At 40.2% G+C, this 24,741-nt stretch overlaps 1 protein-coding gene across 3 annotated transcripts in view; it reads right to left on the minus strand.

Moving 5' to 3' along the window:
- LOC126428142 (max-like protein X) overlaps positions 1-23,661 on the minus strand; it is a 53,583-nt gene extending 29,922 nt beyond the window's left edge. Inside the window, exons 1-3 of one of the 3 annotated variants that reach the window (XM_050090049.1) lie at positions 23,506-23,661; positions 13,128-13,370; positions 399-502 (exon numbers count right to left, since the gene is read on the minus strand). In XM_050090049.1, coding sequence (XP_049946006.1) covers positions 399-502; positions 13,128-13,370; positions 23,506-23,536 — 378 coding nt within the window. In that variant the 5' untranslated portion in view covers positions 23,537-23,661. Of the gene's footprint in view, positions 1-398; positions 503-13,127; positions 13,371-23,401; positions 23,486-23,505 lie in introns of those variants that run through there. The other 2 variants (XM_050090050.1, XM_050090051.1) reach the window with 2 other exon arrangements.
- Positions 23,662-24,741: the final 1,080 nt, after the last annotated feature.

Genomic DNA, 24,741 nt, shown 5'->3' on the forward strand with positions numbered 1-24,741 from the left:
CAAATACAAAATTAATGAAATGACCTGACAAAGGATTAGAAAGGGGAAAAAATGTATTTGAACCAAGTAACTGAATAAAAATAATGACCATAGTCATTTCAAAAAGAGGTAGACTCAATAGGACTCAACTACATAACCTTCAGTACTCCACCCCAGTAACTTAACCACTATGCTACGGCACCATTTTAAAAACTATTCTTGATATTAAGGCTCTAATAGATCAGGCTCTAATAGATCAGAACAAATGTTTTTTTATCGATTACTTGCAGATGACAGCCCACCAAGGTGATCAGCTGCAGGGTGTAATACACGTAACTGTAGCCTGTACATTTCCAACAAGTTGCTACTACCACCGAACGCCTGTCTCTAGCAAGTTACCAAATCCTCTCACTACGTACCTGGGTGTGGGCCTCACGGCGGCGCTCCTTGTAGCTCAGTGCGTTCCCCATGCTGCTCCCCCTGCTGCTGCCCGTGCCTCCACCATCACTGTCGTCTTCCTCGTCTGTGCAGAAGACGAAATTACACATCACTTCCTGTTTTTAACAAATTGACCACTAACAGTTCTAAACTACATACCCACCCAGCACTTCCTACTGCTGTCCTGCCACAGTCTTACCATACGCCATCAGAAGCAGGGATATCTATGCCATGCCATTCATGAACTCTGCTGCCATCACTACACAACCTCGTATGTTGGTATGACAACCAAGCTGTCTCCAGCATGAACGCCCACCCCCAAACTGTGATGACAATTGGTTTGTGGAGCCCTCAACTGCGCGGTCATCAGTGCCCATACAAAGTCCCAATTATTACACAGTCCAAATTTTACACAATCCATTATAGCCACTGTCATGAACAATGATGATGATGAAATTATGAGGAAAACACAAATGCCCAGTCCCCGGGCAGAGAAAAATCCCCAACCCCGCCAGGAATCAAACCTGGGACCCCGTGATCCAGAGGCAGCACTACTAGTCACTAGACCACAAGCTGCGGACCGCCAAACTGTGGCACAAAATTGTGGCTGAGGGCAAAAGCCAGCAAGTTTTCTTTCTCTTTAGCGTGTGCCTACCGACGGGGAAGGAGTTTACAACGTATGTCCAATTGCCATACATATTTACCAACTGGGAAGCATTGCTATGTTTACCATCAAATATAAATCCAGGTGCTACGAAGGCTTTTTGGAAGGTATTTCTTTGGAATATAGCTTTGCACGGAAGCAAAATGTGGATGATAAACAGTTCAGATGAGAACAGAACAGGAGATTTTGAAATATGACTCTACAGAAGAATGGTAAAGATTGTTTGGGTCAATCACGTAACTAATGAAGATATACTGAACCAAACTGGAGAGAAAAGAAATTTATGGCACTGCTGGACCAAAATAATGGCTGGTTGATAAGACAAATCCTGAGCTATTCAAGGAAACACATTGATATACAATTTAGTAATGGAAGTACAGGTGGGGGGGACTGTAGGGGGGTGGGGGGGGGGGGGGGGGATGTGGAGGAAACACGAAAAAGGAAATCTGCTCTTACGAACTGACTGAAGAATCAAGCATTGAGGTAATGGCATGATTAGATACTAATTTATTATAATTTTCAGAGGTTGCTTGCAGCATCACATTTATATAAAAAGAGGTAGGCCAAAGGATAACTTCGTTATATTGAACTTTTTCTACAGTATTTTTGTGAATGTTCTCTACAGTTCATTGAGAAAAGCACTGACTAGTACCATATCAGAAACTCTGACATAAATTTAAATGAAAAAAAATAAAGTATTAGGTGACACTTTGTCATTCCAAAGGGTCAAAAAGTTATACGGAAATGATAAGGCTTACACAGGACAGACTAGCATTGAAAGCTGCATCTTCATACTGAAGACCATGACAACAATTCAGGCTTTACAACCACCCACTACACCTGGAATAGGATCGCACAGCACAGGTATCGGAAAACACACACACACACACACACACACACACACACACACACACACACACACACACAGAGCCACCCACTACACCTGGAATAGGATCGCACAGCACAGGTATCAAAACACACACACACACACACACACACACACACACACACACACACATACAGAGTAATGAGTGAAATACCCTCAGACTGCTTCCTCCACCCACTCTCGCCTATCCAGTGCAGCCACGGTTCGTCAGACCCGCGCCGCCCGTTCCCATTGCGCCGCCAGTGGAGCCAAGCATCCCCTATAAACGGCTGATAGTTCAAGCCACTCTCTCCAGTCTCCATCCCGTGCTCGCCACCACCCACTTCACTATCTGCCGCTGGAGGAGCAGAGTAGCTACTTCGTGCTTTGCCAGCTGTTATATTATCAGACTCGTGGACGGGTAGCAATTGTGCTTTCTGATAACACACACTAATGACAGCTAGGCACAGATAAAGACTGATCAGTGGAACAACTTCCTCATAAAGGTACAATTTTAGCTGAATCAATATTAATTAACATGAAACCAGAGGACTGAAGTCAAGTTCCTAGTCACATAAATACGCTGTGTGTTAAATCTAACTCTATAAAGAAAATTTAGCGCACATAGGATTATAAAAGGCCAGATAGATTATTTCCATTCAGCCTTTGTCACTGATGAATGGCGGTCAGCACAGGTGCACGAATCTGGTGCCAGCTGCGGAGGTAGATATACGAAGCAACATTGGCTGAACGGTCATTGAGGAAACACGCTGGTAGCCCCTCGGTTCATCTGGATTGTCTGTTACTAAACACTTTAATGTCTATTCATCCGAACACATCTCTGCAGCCATCATCCACCCTTGTGTTCTATGGCCCATGGTGCACCACAGTTGCCGCAGTGCCCTTTTTGGATAGTGCCATTTCACCAAGTACAGTATACTTTAACCGTGTCCCCATACAGAGAGTTGACAAACTTAGCCATTTTGGAAATCCTCCCACCCTTAGTCCAAAAGCCAATGATCGTGCCTTTTGGATGTCAAATAAATCACCCCATCACAACATTATAACAATGACTGCACTTTTTCCGCATTCCCCCAACGAGCTTTGTATACCTTCCACTGCTAGTAGCCTGCCATCCGTGAGTGGATATTGCTCGTTGACATCAAACATGGGCAGTGGTCATATTAATGTAATTGACTGCGTACTTAGCATGTGGCAATAAATACTGCACTGCAACTATCTTAGATGAACTGTATAATTTTACAAAATAAATATAACTAAAACAATAAATCTACAAATTAATACCTAAGTTTTTAATCTGATGTAGTGCTGCCACTGTAACAAATCTATATTTCCAGGGTAAGCTAATCTGCTAGTTTGTTAAAAGTGCATGGTCATATGATGTTCACTTCCACAACCACACTGAGAAGATGAAGACACACCAATGGAGACTTTCAGCACAGGCACCACAGCATGTACAAATCCTGTTAATTGTCTTCCAAACATGTCATGGTAATCCCACGCCAGTTGGTCTCGTATCAAGTCTTACAAGGTCTGATATTCCACATGAGCAATGCTAATCCAAGCTTCTGACCACTTCATCTACATTTATACTCCGCAAGCCACCCAACGGTGTGTGGCGGAGGGCACTTTACGTGCCACTGTCATTACCTCCCTTTGCTGTTCCAGTCGCGTATGGTTCGCGGGAAGAACAACTGACAAAAAGCCTCCGTGCGTGCTCGAATCTCTCTAATTTTACATTTGTATAATGGAAGGAAACATTCCACGTGGGAAAAATTATATATAAAAAAACAAAGATGAGGTGACTTACCGAACAAAAGCGCTGGCAGGTCGATAGACACACAAACAAACACAAACATACACACAAAATTCAAGCTTTCGCAACAAACTGTTGCCTCATCAGGAAAGAGGGAAGGAGAGGGGAAGACGAAAGGAAGTGGGTTTTAAGGGAGAGGGTAAGGAGTCATTCGAATCCCGGGAGCGGAAAGACTTACCTTAGGGGGAAAAAAGGGGAAAAAAGGACAGGTATACACTCGCACACACGCACATATCCATCCACACATACAGACACAAGCAGACATATTTAAAGACCAGTTAAATATGTCTGCTTGTGTCTGCATGTGTGGATGGATGTGTGCGTGTGTGCGAGTGTATACCTGTCCTTTTTTCCCCCTAAGGTAAGTCTTTCCGCTCCCGGGATTGGAATGACTCCTTACCCTCTCCCTTAAAACCCACTTCCTTTCGTCTTCCCCTCTCCTTCCCTCTTTCCTGATGAGGCAACAGTTTGTTGCGAAAGCTTGAATTTTGTGTGTATGTTTGTGTTTGTTTGTGTGTCTATCGACCTGCCAGCGCTTTTGTTCGGTAAGTCACCTCATCTTTGTTTTTATATATAATTTTACATTTGTGATCTGTAGGGGAGGTATAAGCAGGGGGAAGCAATATATTCAATACCTCATCCAGAAATGCACCCTCTCGAAACCTGGACAGCAAGCTACACTGCGATGCAGAGCGCCTCTCTTGCAGAGTCTGACATTTGAGTTTGCTAAACATCTCCGTAACGCTATCACGCTTACCAAATAGCCCTGTGACGAAACGCGCCGCTCTTCTTTGGATCTTCTCCATCTCCTCTGACAACCCAACCTGGTACAGATCCCACACTGACGAGCAATACTCAAGCATAGGTCGAAGGAGTGTTTTGTAAGCCACCTCCTTTGTTAATGGACTACATTTTCTAAGGACTCTCCCAATGAATCTCAACCTGGCACCCGCCTTAGCAACAATTAATTTTATATGATCATTCCACTTCAAATCGTTCCATACACATACTCCCAGATATTTTTACTTCCTGCTCACGTTGAAATCCATTATTTGCAGCAATTCTGCCAATATCATAGGTAACTGCCTGGATTTTAAGGGGCTAATTCTAAGTGCAGGCATGTCAGAGTGGATTGGAAGCTGGTGAATTTTAATTAATTTTTCATGTTCCATGAAAAGGACAGTCTGTATCTGAATATCTTGTGGCCACATGTGACTTAGAGATGATCACCAATGAGGGAGAGTAGACATGATGCAGCCTGTTATTGCACTCATCGCTACATTTAACTGAACGAAGATTTTTCTCACATTTAAACTGTAAGCCACACTGGAGAACAGTATTTGGCAGGAGAGTAGACAAGTCCTAAAGAAGAACAGTCTAAAGCTACAGCTCCCGCACTCCACGAGATACCACTCACCTTCTGTATGATGCTGCAGTGTTTTCTGTGTATCTTGTAGGACAAGAGTTATTTCTAAATATTTTGGGAAGTCTTGGTGGTGGAGCCCGTGACCACTAAAGGTGAAATTTAGCTTTAACCATTGAAGGTGACATTTAGTTTGGCATTGGCCACTGTTAAGCTGAAAGCAGCTAATTTCACTCTTTATTGGATTTAGTGTTAATCTCCACTTTTTGAGGTGATCATGCATTGTACTTGGATCTGCAGGGAGTATCTCTACATCAGCTTCAAGGCTGGCCAAAGACAGATCGTTGTATAAATGAACTTCCTTGATTATTTAATGGAGATCACATGTATGAAAGTTTAATAGCACTGGTCCCGATACTGAACCAAAAGTTTCTTGTGTCTGCTTAATCAGCTGAAGAGGATCACTTGGAAGTACCCCTCAGGTAATATGTTGTTTATGAAACTAATTATAGTTTGGTATTGCAAGTTTGTAAAGGAGTCCTTGGTTCCAGACTGTATTGTAGACAGCAGTAGGATCAACAAGAGTCACTGACGTTTTAAGAGCTCGTTAAAACCCAGCTTGTGTGTGTGTGTGTGTGTGTGTGTGTGTGTGTGTGTGTGGGGAAGTTAAGTACTTGGTCTGTACAGCATTTTTTAGGTCTGAATCCTGCTTGTTCGACAGAAAATCCTGCTTGTTCGATAGAAGTAACTTCACAGATCTTTGGACAGATTCTGTTAAGAACAAGCCTTTCTAACAGTTTGCAGCAGCTTAAGAGGGTGACCGGATGATAGCGAACAGCTTTATTCACTGGTTTGCCAGGTTTCAGTATAAGTAGGATTTTTTGTTCTTTTGGAGGCTTTTGGAAGGTTAGTCGACAGCATAATATAGACGAAGCTTGCAAGCCACTGGAAATGGAAATGTCGTGTGGCTAGGGCCTCCCGTCGGGTAGACCGTTCGCCTGGTGCAGGTCTTTCGATTTGACGCCGCTTCGGCGACTTGCGTGTCGATGGGGATGAGTTTTGTTTCCACAACTGATGAGGAACTCTTGTTGTATCCCATCAAATCCTGAAGCTCTGTCTTTTTTTTCCATTTCTTTGAGTGCTCCGTTGTTCGCATATACCACAAAAAGTCTGGAATACTCTTAGTTTGCTGGGTGCCCTCTGCTTCAGATTGTAAAGCTCTTTCTTTTCCATTCTTGCGTGTGGCTTTCATGAGGGTGATATAGAGAAGGAAGTTATTCTATTTTTCAGTCTGATCTGGTGTTACATCAGGATCTTATTGGGTAGTTTTCTTAAGAGAAGCAGAAAATTACATTGATGCTGAATTCTAAATAAAAGTCAATTCCAAACTCTGAACACCAATTTAAAGGAAGGCAATTCAAGGAAAAGTTGTGTTCTTCAAGCTTGTTGTCGAACTGTCTGTAACCTATTGAACAGTGTCAAAGATAAAAGGAAAAAAACTAGCAGTTGTAAGACTGCGATATGATCACCATATTTTTAACAGAACAAAAAGCAAAGGACTGGGATGAGCAGATATTAGCCCTCAGCCATCTGTTCTGTGGCATATATCTTATCATCATGTGTATTGTCTATTGTCTCCACCCCTTTCTGTACTAATTAGGCCTGACAACACACACACACACACACACACACACACGTGCACTCCATAGCTTTTACTGCTTCAACATCTTACATTTTACATTGTCTGTTGCATCAAAGGGGGTAGGGAAAAAAAAAGGCTAATGCATAATGAGAGACTTGCAAGGCAGTGATTATCTTCTGGAGATGAAATGGGTATTACTGCTGATACACAAATGAAGTACAAACTGGCCAAATGAGTGGAACTCGAGCTCCGAGGGTTCCATTAAAACTTAATTCTGTATACAGATAGGTCATCCATCCTTAAAAATTGAGACTCTCAACAATTTTTGCCTGTTGTTGATATCGATACTAGCAACATGTCGGACCTGGAAACTCCAAAACCACATAAAAATCTTTATAGTCATTCCTGAGAGTACCTCAGACATACAAAAATAAGATAGCAGTAGACTTCAGTTTATACAGGGTGTATCATAATTAATGGCGTAAACGCATACAATTGAAAGTATATTATATTAGAAGCAAAAAGTCTCAGTAAACACAGGGTCAAAATTGCATACCTTACGAGCTACGAGCAATTTTTCGTCTTTGATACTGTGAAGTAAATCTCTTCTACTGAAAGCTCTTTGCTTTCCATATTTTGGGAAATGGTAATGTGGACCATAACAAGAAAAAAAGTTCAGTAAACATGTGTGCTCTAAAATTCATACATTAACAACTATGAGCATGTGCACATCTTCCCTACTTGGAAACACAACTCTTCTAGTGAACAATTGCTCATAACTTTTACGGTATGCATTTTAGAGCAAACGTTTATTGGACATTTTTTCTTGCTTTGGTTCATACTACTACTTCCCAAAATGTGGAAAGCAAAGAGCTTGCAGTAGATGAGATTTGCTTCACAGTATCGAAGATGAAAAATTGCTCATAGCTCTTAAGGTATGCATTTTCGACCATAAGTTTACCGAGACTTCTTTGCTTCTAGTATCACATACTTTCAACTGTATGCATTTACGCCATTAATTAAGATACACCGTGTATATGTTGAGAGCAAAAATTTAATTAAATATTTTATATATAAAAACAAAGATGAGGTGACTTACCGAACGAAAGCGCTGGCAGGTCGATAGACACACAAACAAACACAAACATACACACAAAATTCAAGCTTTCGCAACAAACTGTTGCCTCATCAGGAAAGAGGGAAGGAGAGGGGAAGACGAAAGGAAGTGGGTTTTAAGGGAGAGGGTAAGGAGTCATTCCAATCCCGGGAGCGGAAAGACTTACCTTAGGGGGAAAAAAGGACATATGTCTGCTTGTGTCTGTATGTGTGGATGGATATGTGCATGTGTGCGAGTGTATACCTGTCCTTTTTTCCCCCAAAGATAAGTCTTTCTGCTCCCGGGATTGGAATGACTCCTTACCCTCTCCCTTAAAACCCACTTCCTTTCGTCTTCCCCTCTCCTTCCCTCTTTCCTGATGAGGCAACAGTTTGTTGCGAAAGCTTGAATTTTGTGTGTATGTTTGTGTTTGTTTGTGTGTCTATCGACCTGCCAGCGCTTTCGTTCGGTAAGTCACCTCATCTTTGTTTTTATATATAATTTTTCCCACGTGGAATGTTTCCTTCTATTATATTAATTAAATATTTTTATTTACTTACCAAAACATGACTACAACTTGCATTTTTAGTTTGCATACAGTAATATTTTTCTATTAAACTTCTGATGGATGGTGACTGTAATGTAAGTTCCAACGGCAAAAAGATATTTTTACATGATACAATTTTAGAATTTAACCATTTTTGGATTTTTTACCCTTCACTTGTCTGCGTAACTTCGCTTCTTGCCAAATGTCATGATTCTAGGTGAACAGGTAGCCAGCCTCTGATGGGGTAGGGTAAGCCTATGATGGGACTGGGGCAGGTGGTGCTGGGTGGGTAGATTGGGCAGGTCTTGCATCTGGGTCATCCACAAGGGTATGATCCATATGGCAGGGGCTGGGGGTTTGAGTGGCATATGGATGGACTAGGATGTTGTGGAGGTTGGGTGGGTGGCGGAACACCACTTTGGAGGGGCTGGATATATCTTGGGTAGGATGTCCCTCATTTCAGGGCATGATGACAGATAATCAAAGCCCTAACAAAGGACATGGTTCAGTCATTCCAGTCCTGGGTGGTATTTCGTGACAAAGGGGGCACTTATTCGTGGTTGGTTCTTGGGATGGATAAGAGGATCGTGTGTATGGGGATATGGCTTTCCTTCCATCTGTACCTTTTGTTTGTGTACTTATCAACAACGCAGCACTTCTGTCTTTTGATGAGCCATCTCCTGCACTTCTAAATAATTTTCCACTCCCCAGAAAAAGGGTTCTTAATAGTCAGATGGAAAGACAACAAAGTAATCCTGTAACAGTTCTGTCTTAACAGACTTGGGTACAGAACCCTAAAAATAAGACAATTCCTAGCATTGGGAACTAGCATTTCTTCCTCAGAAAGCAAAGAATGATAAATTTGAGAAGGTTAAAAACAATGGGCAGGTTACTCAGACACCAGGATGAGAGAGACACATGATCCAATACGGTTGATTATACTGCTTAGCTGTGCAACTTGACAACCTGTGACACACTTGACAATCCCATCAAGTGTGAGACGCGCAGTGTTATGCATTTTTTAAACGCGCAAAAAGTCTGACACATCAAAATTTATGCACCGATAACTAAGGTTTACAATAATGTGATGAACGAAACATCAGTTCTGAAATGGTGTATCATGTTTAACGGCAGGCAGAAGAATGTTCATTACGGAGATCACTCGGAACGGCACTCAGTAGGTGACTGGCAGACTCAAAGTACGAACTGAAACAAAAATCTAAGGAGATATCCATTTTGTAATTAGTGGACTACATTGGCCCACTGTCAGACGCTTCAATGACTTCGTCATTCCATTAAAGGCAAGTGCAGTGGAATGCTAACCAATGGAGTCATCCTCCTTCATGATAATGTACAATGGCGTGCTGTGGGAGTGACACTGGACTTGTTTCAGCAGTTTTAGTGGTAAATGTTTTAACATAAATCATACAGTCCGGACTTAGCCCCAAGTGATTATCACTTATTCCCCAAACTGAAAGTTTCTTTTGAATGGACAATGCTACAGAAGTGCTGAAGCACTTAAAGAAGCCACTAATCAGTGGTTCAAAAGCTTGTCAGCAACTAAGTAGGCACAAGACACAGAAAAGCTAATAAAACAGTACAATAAGAGCCTAAATTTGAATGGTGACTGCGCAGAAACGCTGCTTGGGTATCAAACTTATGCAAAATACAGTCTCGTATCATTATATCAAATAAAAATTTCTGTAGAAAAAATGTTCTTTACTTTCCAAATGACTCTCATACATAGGTTTCCTTGACAGAGCAAATAGTGAAGGCTGCAGAGAATCAGACAGGCAAAAAGACAAGCTCCAGAAGTAATCTACATTGCACTTACATCTACATGGTTACTCTGCAATTCAGTATTCCCTCATGTGATCCAACATTTCACTGTAACTCAAATTGATCTATGATGCAGTCGGCTTCTACCAGTTTTTCCATTCTTCTGTAAACTGTGTCAGGGACACAATGTGTAAACTCACTGATATTTTGATGAAGCCTAAGATGACCATTTCAGAATTAAGTCATATTTGGTACATGGTTATCTACTTCTCTTAAGAGTAAAACTGCCAAATAGCTCAAGTATCTGACCAAACAGAGGCATTTGGCTCTAGTTTAAACAGATGATTTTAAGGCCACATAGAAGGCAAAATTGCGAAAAATTTGTTTTTTGTGTGTGTGTAATTTATTAGATTGATTCTTTAAGAATAACCCTGCAAAGTTTCATAGTTGGATTCTGGCTAGAAACATGTTTTAAAAATATCTGTTTGGGCATCTGTGACTGTTACACCCCCTCTTTGTATGCTGTGATCCACACCTTCACCAAGCTAGAAATTTTTTGTGCTTTAATTTTTCATTCACACAATCTAAACGAATTGCAGGAGAGTCTAGAAGGTGGTGAGAAGTCTTTACTTGTTCCATTGTTTACAATGTGTGTTTTTTAACAGTACATGCTACAAACTTTTTTCAGTTGTTAGTTTTGCATATATCAACCTGATTTGCTCTAAATGGGTCATAATCGTAGACCTATATTCAAAAAAAAAAAATGAGGAAATGTTGAATTTCGCATGTAAAGATACAGGAAATTTAAATAACAGTTTGCAGATGCTGCTCTTAAATGTGAAGAACAATTTTCAATAAAGTCACAGAGTTCATAAAAGAAGAAAATAAGTGAAGGAATTGATGACACTGTGTACAGTGCCAAAGACGAGTTCCCCAGTGGATTTAGGTTAACTGACTCAGAAATACTTGTCCGTATGATTAAAGTTTCATGTGCATGTGGTAACTGTGGGTCAAAGGGCCTTGGGCTGTGTGACGACATTGTCCTCATTTGTTATGAAGACAGCTGCATGTGATGCCTGTCTAGTGTTCAATAGTGGAAATGTATGTAGGAATAAGTGCCCGCAGAGACTAGGTTCCAAGTAGATGGATTCATACTGAAGATACTCTGAAGCATCGATTAAGTGTAACTGGACAAAGCTCAGGCAGCAGAATAAAAAATGCAAAAGTTGGGTAGACAAAGAAGGCAGGGGAAGAGATTACTCCAGGAAGAGAACAAAGATTATGGATATGGACAGCATCAGTCACTAGAGGTACAGCAATATTGTCAGAAATTGAAATCTTTTCAAAGCAACTATGACTGTCAGCAAAAATCTGTTCCACATGTTTTATTATCCTCTAATGCATATGTAAACTGTGAAATTCCAGTTTTATTGCTCGATTAGTTTACAAGAAAAGGTACATAACAGAAACAATGGTAATTAATAATTCGTATCGTCACAAAATGTACGTCAATGCGCATTTTCAAACAAAAACTGCACAGAACATCAAACTTTATGTTTTACATAATGATCTCAAGTTTTACTATTTTAGCTGTAATATTTTTGGACATACATAAATGTTTAAGTACTTTAGTCCTTAACTATCATGTTGGGTGTGTTCACTGGTAGAGGCAAAGTATTGGTCAAGAACAAGGCGCATAAGGGCTACAAATTCTAAGTCTGGAATTTAAGGAGGGATTGGTTGAATGGTGAAATACAGAGGTCCCCACCTCTTGGAGCAATACCAATGGTTAAGTAGAAATAAGGAAAAGTATGTGGAGTTGTTGTTTGGCTATGGTGAAAGGATGTTTGCAAAAGGAATTTATGGACTGAAGCACAGGAGCTAGGGTGCATTATGAGATAACTGAAAACATTGGAGATGACTAACCGGTTCACTTTAGAGAAGAAAGGTTAGAGCAACGTGATGGTTTATTCTGCACTGACAAATTGAACACTGAAAGAATGGCCAAAAAAAAAAAAAAAAGACATAACCCTTAATGTACTGCTAAGATTGATGAGTAGCAGGAAACACTGAGGAAATGGAGATACAGAAAACAAGCAGTCAAATAAGAAAGTGTCAACAAATGGGAAAAAAAGATTGAAGATAGCGAAACACAGAAGCAGATTGCTAAACAGTGAAAAAGACGTAATTAAACAAAGCAAAAATGTTGCCAAATACACCACCACAATCAAGATTTCACATTCACACTTGTTTCGCATTCACATACATTGCTAATTCACAGCCTAACTATTACATCCCAGCCTGACCTAGATCTTGGGTTACATTACAGATTAGTCACTCGCCACAAGCAGGATATCATATTTCACACACTATCATTAAATAACCATAGTATCAAAATGAAAGGCCATTCAGGAAACACACTTGCTGGTGTACGGACATCGCCACTGTAGGAGCTTGTCACTAGTTATCTCATACCATCCTCCAATTGGCTTCCTTCAACTTGACATAATGATTCATTGCAAACATCTGATCTAAAGCACAGCACACTGACAGTATTTTTTTTACCTTTGACCATAATTTTCAATTTATTGATTCTTAATAACTCTATCGTGTTGAATATAGTTGGTTAAGTTAGGTTTTCCTTTACAAAATCCAAATTGTTTAAAATAAGAATGCCTTTCTGGAACAAATGTTAAATATGTTCTGTTGCAAACGATGTAAAAATATTTTAATGATGTGCTTTTGGTGTCCAGCAGAGCTGTCAGTACCAGCAGGTCAGCTGAAGATCTGAAAGCACACCATCAGACTCAACTGATCCAGAACTACACCTCAGGCTACACTAGAGATCAGGCTATCTCTACAACAGGGATGTTGAGTTTCAACCAACCAGGTATGAGAAAACTAAGTGCCTACTCACCAGAATTGTGATTGGAGGACGATAATGTGTGTATGGAGCCCGCACTGCTACTCCGGGAGAACGGGTAGCGCAGCTCGCGTTCCGTGGGGCTGGACGGCTCCATCTTCATGTCGATCGCGCTGCCAGTGCTGGAGTTGCTGACATCCATCATGGCACTATTGCCGACGACTGCCCCGTGGCTCACACTGACTGCGCCATGGTACTGGGTGGGCACAGACACTGCCCGCGGGTTGCGTGCGCCTCCTGTACAGAATGTCACCGGTAAGCTCTCGAGCACAATGGTGAGGAAACGCTCGAACTATTGTGGAGAAATTGTCACTATCAAAGACATTTTGGTACGTGTATGTGTTACATAAGAATGTACTCCTTGCAGATATCACGTGTTAGTGTGAAAGATGTGGAACGTAATACAAATTCTGTAGCTAACTGGGAGTCAGTAACACTGGCATGTCACATTCGGAGAACACAATAACACTTAATCAAGCAATGGAAAATCCAGGATGGAATGTAACAATATTATGAAAAGGAAAGTTGCTTCTCACCATACAGCGGAGATGCTGGGATGCAGATAGGCACAACAAAAAGACTGTCACAAATAAAGCTTTTGGCCACTAAGGCTTCATCAACAATAGACCACACACACACACACACACACACACACACACACACACACACAGAGGAGGCCTTAATGGCCATAAGCTTTATTTGTGACAGTCTTGTTGTACCTGTCCGTGACTCAGCACCTCCACTAAATGGTGAGTAGCAACTTTCCTTTTCATGATACTGTTACATTAACACTTAACTGTGACAAACTTTAATGCATACAGTTTCTGACCCCGAACTCTTGTAAAACTGAAATTTTATTGTCAAAAGGTGGTCGAACTGTCATAGAAATCGACCATTTTAACCTATTACGATTGTGGGTAGATAGAAGGCTTTCTTGAAAGTCATGTATAAATGGCTGTCAGTTCTTTCCAACATGTCCGAAGGGACAGACACCACTTTGATCCTGCATCCACTATGAATCATGACACAAAGGGATTAAAGACATTAGCTGCCAGTGGACATCGATTTATATCAATGGGGTAAGTTGAAAATTTGTGCTGGACCGGAATTCGAACCCAGGTCTCCTGCTTATTAGGCAGATGCTCTGATCACTATGCCATCTGGACATAGTGGTCACCACAACTGCACTGACTATCCCAGCACATCTCACAAGAGACCCAAATTCATCTTGCCAATTCCTGTAAATGTTCAGTGCAGATGCACACTAAGCTCAAATTGTTGCGAGAATGGGCAACATGCCAAGAGTAATGGGGCTAATGACCAGGGGACACTACAACCACGGTGTGTGGTATAAGTCAAGAATTTGAGTGCGATGGGAGTTGTGCTAGGGTAGTCCATGCAATTGTGGTGAACAGTGTGTCTGGACGGTGTAGTGGTCAGCGCATCTGCCTAGTAAGCAGGAGACCCCGGTTCGAATCCCGGTCTGCAATAACTTTTCAACTTATCCCATTGATATACAGGGTTATTCTAAGTGCTGGACTCATTTTCAAAACTTCGTATTTATTCAAGTACAAATCCAAAATGAACAAGCTTTATACCAATGGAAAAAAGAAGTTTCAAAGTAGTTGTTTTTTTTGTAATCTTTGATATCAATTTAATAAATTTAATAATTTGTAATTAATTAGTTTTTAATAATTAGAAATGTGGTAATGTTATAAATGTTCAATGTAGCAACCGTCGGCTCACGGCAAACATCGACGCTGTAGCCAAACTCGTCCCACACATGCGAAAGCGTATCTGCTGTTACTGAGTGCACAGCAGCAGTGATCCCGTTCTGCAGATCATTCAGAGTTGTTGGTAGAGGTGGGACACAAACAGCTTCCTTCACATAACCCTGTAAGAAATAGTAGCAGGGTGTGAGATCAGGAGATCTCGGTGGCCAGAAGTGCAGAGCCAGGTCCTCAAGTCCGCTGCAACCGATCCAGCACTGAGGAACGGAGTCATTCAAAAAGCCTCGTATATCACGGTGCCAATGGGGCAGAGCCCCATTCTGTTGGAAAATGAAGACGTGGAAATCTTCCATTACTTAAGGGAATAGCCACAGTTCCAACATGTCCACGTACGTGATTACCATTACAGTTCTTTCCTCGAGGAAAAATGGTCCATAAACCTTTGTACGGGATACGGTACACCAACACGTCAATCTTCGGTGAGTCTCTTCCGTGTTGCAATGGTGAATGTGGATTTTCCAAACCCCATATGCAACCACTGCATCTCTTGACTTTTCCACTAAGGTGGAACGTCACTTCATCGCTAAAAATTACACGCTGTAGAAATGCGTCATCCTCCATCTTTGCTGGCATATAACCACAAAATACGAGACACTTCCCTCTGTCATTGGGTTGAGAGCCTGCACAAGTTGTTATCGGTAGGGCTTGTACAGCAAACACCTTTTCAGAACTTTCCATACAGTTGGTTGAGATATTCCAAGTTCTCGACTGGCTCTATTGGTAGACTTTCAGGGACTGCGCACAAAACTTACTTGAATCTGTCAGGCAACACACACACACACACACACACACACACACACACACACACACACACACACATACACAGTCAGACAGTGCTTTTTCCTTAGTACACATTCCCTGTCTGTTTACATTGCTTAAACCAACGGAAAATGCTTTTGCGGGTTGGTGGTCAAATACCAAATTTGGTCCATCAAATAACCCTGTAAATCCATGCCCACTGGAAGCTAATGCCTCTTCAAACTGCAGGCCACTTGCAGCCTGAATCAAGTGTGTGTGTGGGGGGGGGGGGGGGGGGGGGGGGGGGGCACCTGCGGTTCTCAGCCATATTTTATAAAGATATGCTTCTAGCACTAATGGCACAATCCAAAAACATCAACGAATGCTAAGAGCTCCCCAAGAGGGTATTTTTCTTGCTGAGTAACAAACAAAAATACTAACAGAGACAGTAATATTTTAAGATGTGCTTCATTTTAATTAAAGCTGATGAGTTCAGCCATGAGCTACATAAAGTTAGGCACTTACATCAGTGACAGGGTGGTGTACAGCACGGCGTCTGCACAGTTAACAGGAGTGAGAGTGGAAATATTTTGTTCATCTTCCAAAGCTGGCAACTCACGAGCATGCGCGACTAGCACCAATCAGCTGCTATTATATAAACGTCACATATTAATTCATGAATGTGTGTTATTGAGATGGTCATCTTCAAATGTGCTACATGTCTGTAGCAAGTAATTTCGAATCAAATTAAGGCTGTTGAAATACAGTGAGTAAAAAAAAAATTATATTCAAAACATTTAGTACAAATTTGTGATCATGCCTAGTACAGCAGTTACTGTTATTAATTACAACAACAAACAAATTTATGTGGGTTACCAAATAATGTTAAATCTGTAGGGAAAGGTGTGGTAAAGTGTCAAGGACTGGAAAAGTGGCCAGTGCGTATTTTTTACTCTGAACAGCACTGCTGCCTGCCGAGAAGTGGTCAAATTAGTTGTAATACACATCGGCACTGTTGTCAGTGAGATTGACAATGGAAGCTTGTTCTGTTACTTTTTATTACAAACTGTTTTGTTTCTTAGTCATCTGATGTAAAATGAGTGTAGTTTCAGCTCTCTGAGACTGCAGACGTGTGTGCAAGTTGCGCCTGTGTGTGTGTGTGTGTGTGTGTGTGTACATCTGACAAAGGCCTTAATGGCCGAAAGCTATGATTGTGTGAATTTTTTTATTGTGCCTGTCGCGAATCAGCATCTCCGTTATATGGTGTGTAGCAACTTTCCTTCTCTCGTATTGTTACATTCCATCCTGGATTTTCCATTGTTTGATGTAAAATAAGTCATTTATATTATTCTTGTTCCCTCACATGCACAGAGAGTAATAATTTTTTGCAATATCAATGTTTAAACAATGTCTTTTGGCCAATAAATGTAGTTCCTTCTTATTTTTTTCCAATTTTATGGTTTCTTTTGTGGATCACTAATGCCGACACGGCATTTGATCGCGAAAAGTGGCGACACTACATGTCAGGTGTCTACCCGAATAACAATTAGTTAGAAAAACTCATGTAATACAACAGATAAAACTGACTTCTAATCCCTTTTATATACAATCATCCACCATTCTGTCCCTTTGTGACAATTCTGAATTAATTACATAACTTAAAAGCGTCTCTGTACTGTTACACTGGGCCTAATACAATATTCTGATTGTAAACTGTATACTGCAGCCACTTGCTATCCTTCCCAATATTAGGGCATGAAGATGCCTAGAAAATGTGCTCAGAATTCAGAAAAACAAACACGTAATTGTATTGCAATGACACTGGCCGTGTTAGCCCCTTCGGTAGGGAAAACTGGACACCATGTAAACCTTCGGAAAAATACGTTTAGTACCACTATATTATTTTCTTTTTCCATTTAAAAATATTCAGTGTGATATCTTATAATATGGAGATTCAAAATGAGTATCTGCTAAGCTTCTGTCAGTAGCCATTGTTTGCTGAAAACTGAATACGTGTTTAAGGTGCCAATCCTCCCTTCCATATGCAGTGCAAGGTGTCACCCTGCTATATTGGCTCTAAAGCAAAAACGTTTAATGACCGCTGCTTTGATTCCTTTGTGTCTTGTTTCTTGGAAGTATCAAGTTCAACATCTGGTGCAGAAACTGATTGCCGCTGTTGTTGTGGTCTTCAGTCCTGAGACTGGTTTGATGCAGCTCTCCATGCTACTCTATCCTGTGCAAGCTTCTTCATCTCCCAGTACCTACTGCTACCTACATCCTTCTGAATCTGCTTAGTGTATTGATCTCTTGGTCTCCCTCTACGATTTTTACCCTCCACGCTGCCCTCCAACGCTAAATTTGTGATCCCTTGATGCCTCAAAACATGTCCTACCAACCGATCCCTTCTTCTAGTCAAGTTGTGCCACAAACTTCTCTTCTCCCCAATCCTATTCAATACCTCCTCATTAGTTACGTGATCTACCCACCTTATCTTCAGCATTCTTCTGTAGCACCACATTTCGAAAGCTTCTATTCTCTTCTTGTCCAAACTGGTTATCGCCCATGTTTCACTTCCATACATGGCTACACTCCACACAAATACTTTCAGAAACGACTTCCTGACATTTAAATCTATATTCGATGTTAACAAATTTCTCTTCTTCAGAAACGATTTCCTTGCCATTGCCAGTCTACATTTTATATCCTCTCTACTTCGACCATCATCAGTTATTTTACTCCCTAAATAGCAAAACTCCTTTACTACTTTAAGTGTCTCATTTCCTAATCTAATCCCCTCAGCATCACCCGATTTAATTTGACTACATTCCATTATCCTCGTTTTGCTTTTGTTGATGTTCATCTTGTATCCTCCTTTCAAGACACTGTCCATTCCGTTCAACTGCTCTTCCAAGTCCTTTGCTGTCTCTGACAGAATTACAATGTCATCGGCAAACCTCAAAGTTTTTACTTCTTCTCCATGAATTTTAATACCTACTCCGAATTTTTCTTTTGTTTCCTTTACTGCTAGCTCAATATACAGATTGAATAACATCGGGGAGAGGCTACAACCCTGTCTCACTCCTTTCCCAACCACTGCTTCCCTTTCATGCCCCTCGAGTCTTATAACTGCCATCTGGTTTCTGTACAAATTGTAAATAGCCTTTCGCTCCCTGTATTTTACCCCTGCCACCTTCAGAATTTGAAAGAGAGTATTCCAGTTAACGTTGTCAAAAGCTTTCTCTAAGTCTACAAATGCTAGAAACGTAGGTTTGCCTTTTCTTAATCTTTCTTCTAAGATAAGTCGTAAGGTTAGTATTGTCTCACGTGTTCCAACATTTCTACGGAATCCAAACTGATCCTTCCCGAGGTCCGCTTCTACCAGTTTTTCCATTCGTCTGTAAAGAATTTGCGTTAGTATTTTGCAGCTGTGACTTATTAAACTGATAGTTCAGTAATTTTCACATCTGTCAACACCTGCTTTCTTTGGGATTGGAATTGCCGCTATCTTCACTATAAGGTCAATCTCCCAAGTTTCTGACAATGAAACACAACAGCTTGTTTACACTGGTTTCTTTCACTCTATTATCTCATATGGTGTTATATTCTGGGCAACTCCAACACTCACCAACAATATTCTTACACCCGAAAAGGGCAATCAAACAGTAAGTGAACTTCAAGCAGACCATTGCTCTCAGAATCCTAACTCTGCTGACGGTGTAAATATATTCCACTGCGGGTTTTATTGTTGACAGTATTGACTCATTCAGAAGAAACTGCGGTATTCATTCAGTGAACACTAGATGGAAAAGTGACATGCACTCTGACTATATTTCGTAAGGACTGTACACAAAGGTCTACACTACTCAGTGGGCTTCATTAAAAACAGGCTGCCAGCAGAATTGAGTGAATGAATGAGTGAGTGGAGGAGGAGGAGGAGGAGGAGGAGGAGGAGGAAGAATGCCAGCTGCAAAACTCAGTAGCGTCTGTTACCAAACTGATCAACTACAACAGGAGTCTGATCCATATTATGTGACCTGTTAAGACCCCTATAGCAATTTGAGCACAGATGTAACATCCCATAAAAGATTAACTGCCATTCCTAATTTACATTCAAGCAATATATGACAGTGGACACACAATGGAAAACTACTCCCAGAGGTAAACAATCCTCCATCACTGGAAATAGTGATGCAAGTAGGCCATCAGCTTCTGGAGAGCCTAGCTCATGATGTAAGGAACCGTCAGAGCTTCTTAGAACGTCTCACATACTGCCTAAGAAGAAGAAACATTTGCTTGTCACACGAACATCTTCACCAACAACGAATTATATGCACAGTAATGATTGTTGGAAGATTATAAGTATTATGTCCTGTAGGATCGCAGTCTCATTATTGTTTTAACAGGTTTATTCGTCACAGGTTGTTGTTATCGTTGGCACAGTTTTCATGTCCTCAGTTTATTTTAAGTGTTTCGATGATTTTTTTGTAGTAAACCTCAGGACTGAAGAGAAGCAGAAATGTTTTTGTTTGCATCTGTACTCCAACACTAAAATCTCGAGACTGAATATCATCTCCTAGACGAGCTAAGTACATCATATTTCTCTATAACAAGTTATTCTGTGAACATTGTTAATGCACTATACTAGCAGTATTGTCAGCTACAGAGTGCTTAGGGCAGAACATTATGTTTCATGTTATACTCTTTGTTGATTACTCTGTTTCCCATGATAACCCTTCACTGTAGTCAGATACATTATTTATTGTGGGTAGCTGTGCCTCATAAACACAAGAGGCCATTCCATTCACTACTGGGTAGTGAAATCCCAAGGTAGTGCCTGCCCTTACTGCCTGGCCAAGGCTAGCATTAGGTTTTACACTTGTGACCTCATAACCTTTTTCTACACCTGTTGGCCTGCACCCCTCCCACAACAGCAATCTAGCAGCAAGAATTTTGTTCCTTTCCCCTGTGATTGGTTCATCTAATCTGCCACAGAGAGCTTAACAGTTTGGCCTGATGGCACCAGTATGTGTGTTAAAGCTATGAATGAAGCTGACCTACAGCAGAGTTTCACAGTAGCTGCAGAAGAAAACAAACAAATGGTTTAGGTATAGCAAATTAACTGTGAACAACAAAAACATAGCTTAGATAAACTTCAGACATATAACAAATGAACTATGAACCAATCTCACAGTACAGCTTGAGCCGTGTAAGACACAGCAACTCTCCTCCCCGCCCCTGCTCGCAATACTAAATTTGAAGCAGTATGGCTCAATGAAAAATTAATGCTGAAGAAACATACAGAAAAATTAAGTAAGCATTGATATGTTCTTAGAATCCAGTGTTATGTTCATACTTTGCTCTCATACCTAGCATATTATGTTATGACACCATATTTTCGGAGAATACGAATCTGGTGAAACACACATTTATGCTTCAAAAGAGAGCAATGAGAATAATGAAATGGGTGACACACAAAGAATCACATAAAAATTTTTTCAAGGAAATAAAAATCATGACCCTATCATGTATCCATATTCATATGTTTTCTCAAGGCATACGAGGAACATTCTGTGTTAAACAGTCAAGTCTACAACTACAAAACAAGAAACAGAAACGATTTTCATACAGAAATTTACAGAAAAGCGATGTATCAAGAAACTGCTCTGTATCAGCATAAAATTCTGTTTTGTGAACTACCAAGGAAAATCAAAAGAACGTCAAAACTCCACATATTCAAACAATGCTGATTAGCAAGAGTTTTACTAGGAATACTTGAATCATCAGCATTCAATATACAGTAATTTATTTCCTTCATCATAGTGGCCCAAGTGCTAATTTGAAAAATAAATTGTATTCATTTTTATTCCTTTTCAGTATATTATGACTATTGTTATGAGTATGGTTTCATGTTATACATGTTGTTGTGGTCCTTAGTCAAAAGACTGGTTTGATGCAGCTCTCCATGCTGCAAGCCTCATCATCTCCAAATAACTACTGCAACCTACATCCTTCTGAATCTGCTTACTGTATTCATCTCTTGGTCTCCCTCTACGATTTTTACCTTCCACACTACTCTCCAATACTAAATTGGTGATCCCTTGATGCCTCAGAACATGTCCTACCAACTGATCCCTTCATCTAGTGAAGTTGTGTCATAAATTCCTCTTCTCCACAATTCTATTCAGTTCCTCTTCATTAGTTACGTAATCTACCCAGCTAATCTTCAGAATTCTTCTGTAGCACCACATTTCAAATGCTTCTATTCTCTTCTTGTCTAAACTGCTTATCATCCATGTTTCACTTCCATGCATGGCTACACTCCATACAAATACTTTCAGAAAAGACTTCCTGGCACTTAAATCTGTACTCGATATTAACAAATTTCTCTTCTTCAGAAACACTTTCCTTGTCACTGCCAGTCTACATTTTATATCCTCTACACTTTGACCATCATCAATTACTTTGCTGACAAACAGCAAAACTCATCTACTACTTTAAATGTGTCATTTCCTAATCTAATTTCCTCAGCATCACCTGACTTAATTCGACTACATTACATTATCCTTGTTTTGCGATTTATACATAAGAATATTTTATTAGCAGACACGTAACTGTAAATCTTTCATGTCCTGTTATTCATGTAGGAACATGTTTGATGAGATAAATCGAATCAAATGCATGAAATCAGACTCAAATCAACTTCCCACATAAAAATACTTTGTAACAGGGGGTCACATGTCAGAGAGAGAACTTAAAGACAAAATGGGAATATTGGATTATTTTTCCAGCAACTGACAAACATTTCTGATTTGGAAGGAAACGTCAATTTCCACTACTGTTCTAGAAAAGACATACAAGCACAATTCATGTGCACTTTTATTGCAACAGCCTGTGACAAGCACAACATCCTCTTAATTTGCAATCACAAACCACAAATACTTTTCAAAGGAAGGATCATTCCTTTGCCATCTCACTCAAAGCACATGAAAGTATAGTAACACTGAGTACAACACTCCGTATTTGCTCCGAGTATTAAACACGATTTCTTACAGCTGATAAATTCTGAAAACACACTCAGTACGTCTACTACACTGAACAGACATGTTGTAGAAAACACACTTCAAACGTGACATGGCAGTTTGTATTCGCGTACATACAAAATACATAGGTCTACGTCTTTCTCACTGACTGCAACAGCACAATAGGCTATGTTATTGTTTTGGTATTTCGCAGTGTCTCAGCGTGCCAGTTGTACGCTGGGCAGTAACGAGTTTTCTTAACTTCCTGGCTAGTCTTTGAAAACCCAATTCACACGTACATGCATCCCATATGTCATTAGTTTCAAAATTGTACAATTTCCCTGTATATGGTATGGAAGTCTGGTGCATGATGACTGCCAATAAGAAATATTGACGAGCAGCAAACTGCTTATGTATTAAACAAAGCTGTCGTTTCTTCGCCACTGCTGTTTGAAATATCCACTATAACAATAAAAAGAGGCTGACGGTAGTTAACGTAGACTAATTTAATGTGAGAAATGAACTGAGGAACAGAGAAAGTGTCAGCAAATTGTACATATCGTAGTGTTGATCCCTAATGAAAACTATCCAACAACACACAAATAAACATTTAACAAAATATTCTGTAACAGCTGTTCATATTGTTACTTAACGACACCATTCACCACAAACATATAACCGTCACAATAATGCTGATCTTAAATTGCTTAATTTCGCTCACTCTAAACAATGCCGCCTGCTACCTTTCTCCCCAAACGCCTGGATATACACACGCCATGACAAGGAAGTGTTGCCAACATGGAAGGTTGCTTATTTAGTATTTACCCAAATAAAAATCCATCCCATTGGTGTACATCTCGACCGAATCTCAAGATGCAATGATCATTATACTGACGCAGCGTCTGCCTCAGGCTGTCTTTAGACTACTGTAAACGGTTTAGAAGAATTGAACCTTGGACCCTGTTATCTCTCACTTTTCATTAGACGTATTCATCATTCTCAATTGACAGCATTTAAAAATATTATTCAGAATTATTCGTAAGGGGTTTGTTAAAACATGCGAGCTGCAAACGAACGAATCATTGTCCAATTGTGAGTTTGAAATGAACAGCAGTATAACATTCGTTTAAAAAGAGCTTTATAGCGTTTCATTATCGTCCTATTAGTTATCTCGGCGTACGGAGATTAGTTTCAAGGTCACAGTAAAAAGTAAACACCAACTTCGACAGCGCAAGCAATTGCAATAATTACGGATCCCATACAGAGCGTAGAAGACTTGTGCAAATCTGTACATGATTCTTGTGAGACTTAAAACTGAATTCATCAACATGTTATGAAAAGTGTGAATAGGCCTATTTCGCTATCTGACAAAAGCTGTAAAAATTAAGAGAAAATGCAATTTACCAGCAAGGAGACCGATAGAGTCGTTTTAACCAGAGTTTCTGCCGCACTATTTGATACATTAGCCGCAATTTTCAATGTTTCTCTGTAGTACGTCGTCTTCCTATGAAACGTCATGGAGTTATGGATATGCAAAACGGAGGCAAAAGAAGGAGCAAGGAAATAAAATGACAATTACATAAAAAAAGAGATGATTTTGGACATTTGCCTTCTTGCCCGACCCAAAAGAAAAGTGCTAAATAGGCTCTCATGGTATAGATGGCGTTCACTTAAAAGAATTTGCCAGAATTTTTTTCAGCATCTCCAAGGCACTTCCCCAAACGAAAATGTGACCATAAGTGATGCCCTTCGCATACTTTTAATATCTTCTTTTACCAATTTGATATGGTTCCAACAACTTGAGCAATATTAGAGGATGAGTAACACAAGTGTTTTGTAATCCATCTCCTTTGTAAACTAATTGCATTCCCATAGTATTCTGCCCATGAACCAGATCCTTCCACCTACTTCTCCTGCGACTGAACGTATTTTATTTATTCATCCATAGAACATTTAGTACCGTAGTATCGGACATGTCAGAAACATTACAGAAAAATATACAGATATAAAACATTAACAAAATAGGATAGGATAATGCGAGAATAGCCCAGGAAGACATCC

The sequence above is a fragment of the Schistocerca serialis genome, chromosome 12 (genome assembly GCF_023864345.2).
Source record: "Schistocerca serialis cubense isolate TAMUIC-IGC-003099 chromosome 12, iqSchSeri2.2, whole genome shotgun sequence".
NCBI classification, from domain to species: domain Eukaryota; kingdom Metazoa; phylum Arthropoda; class Insecta; order Orthoptera; family Acrididae; genus Schistocerca; species Schistocerca serialis.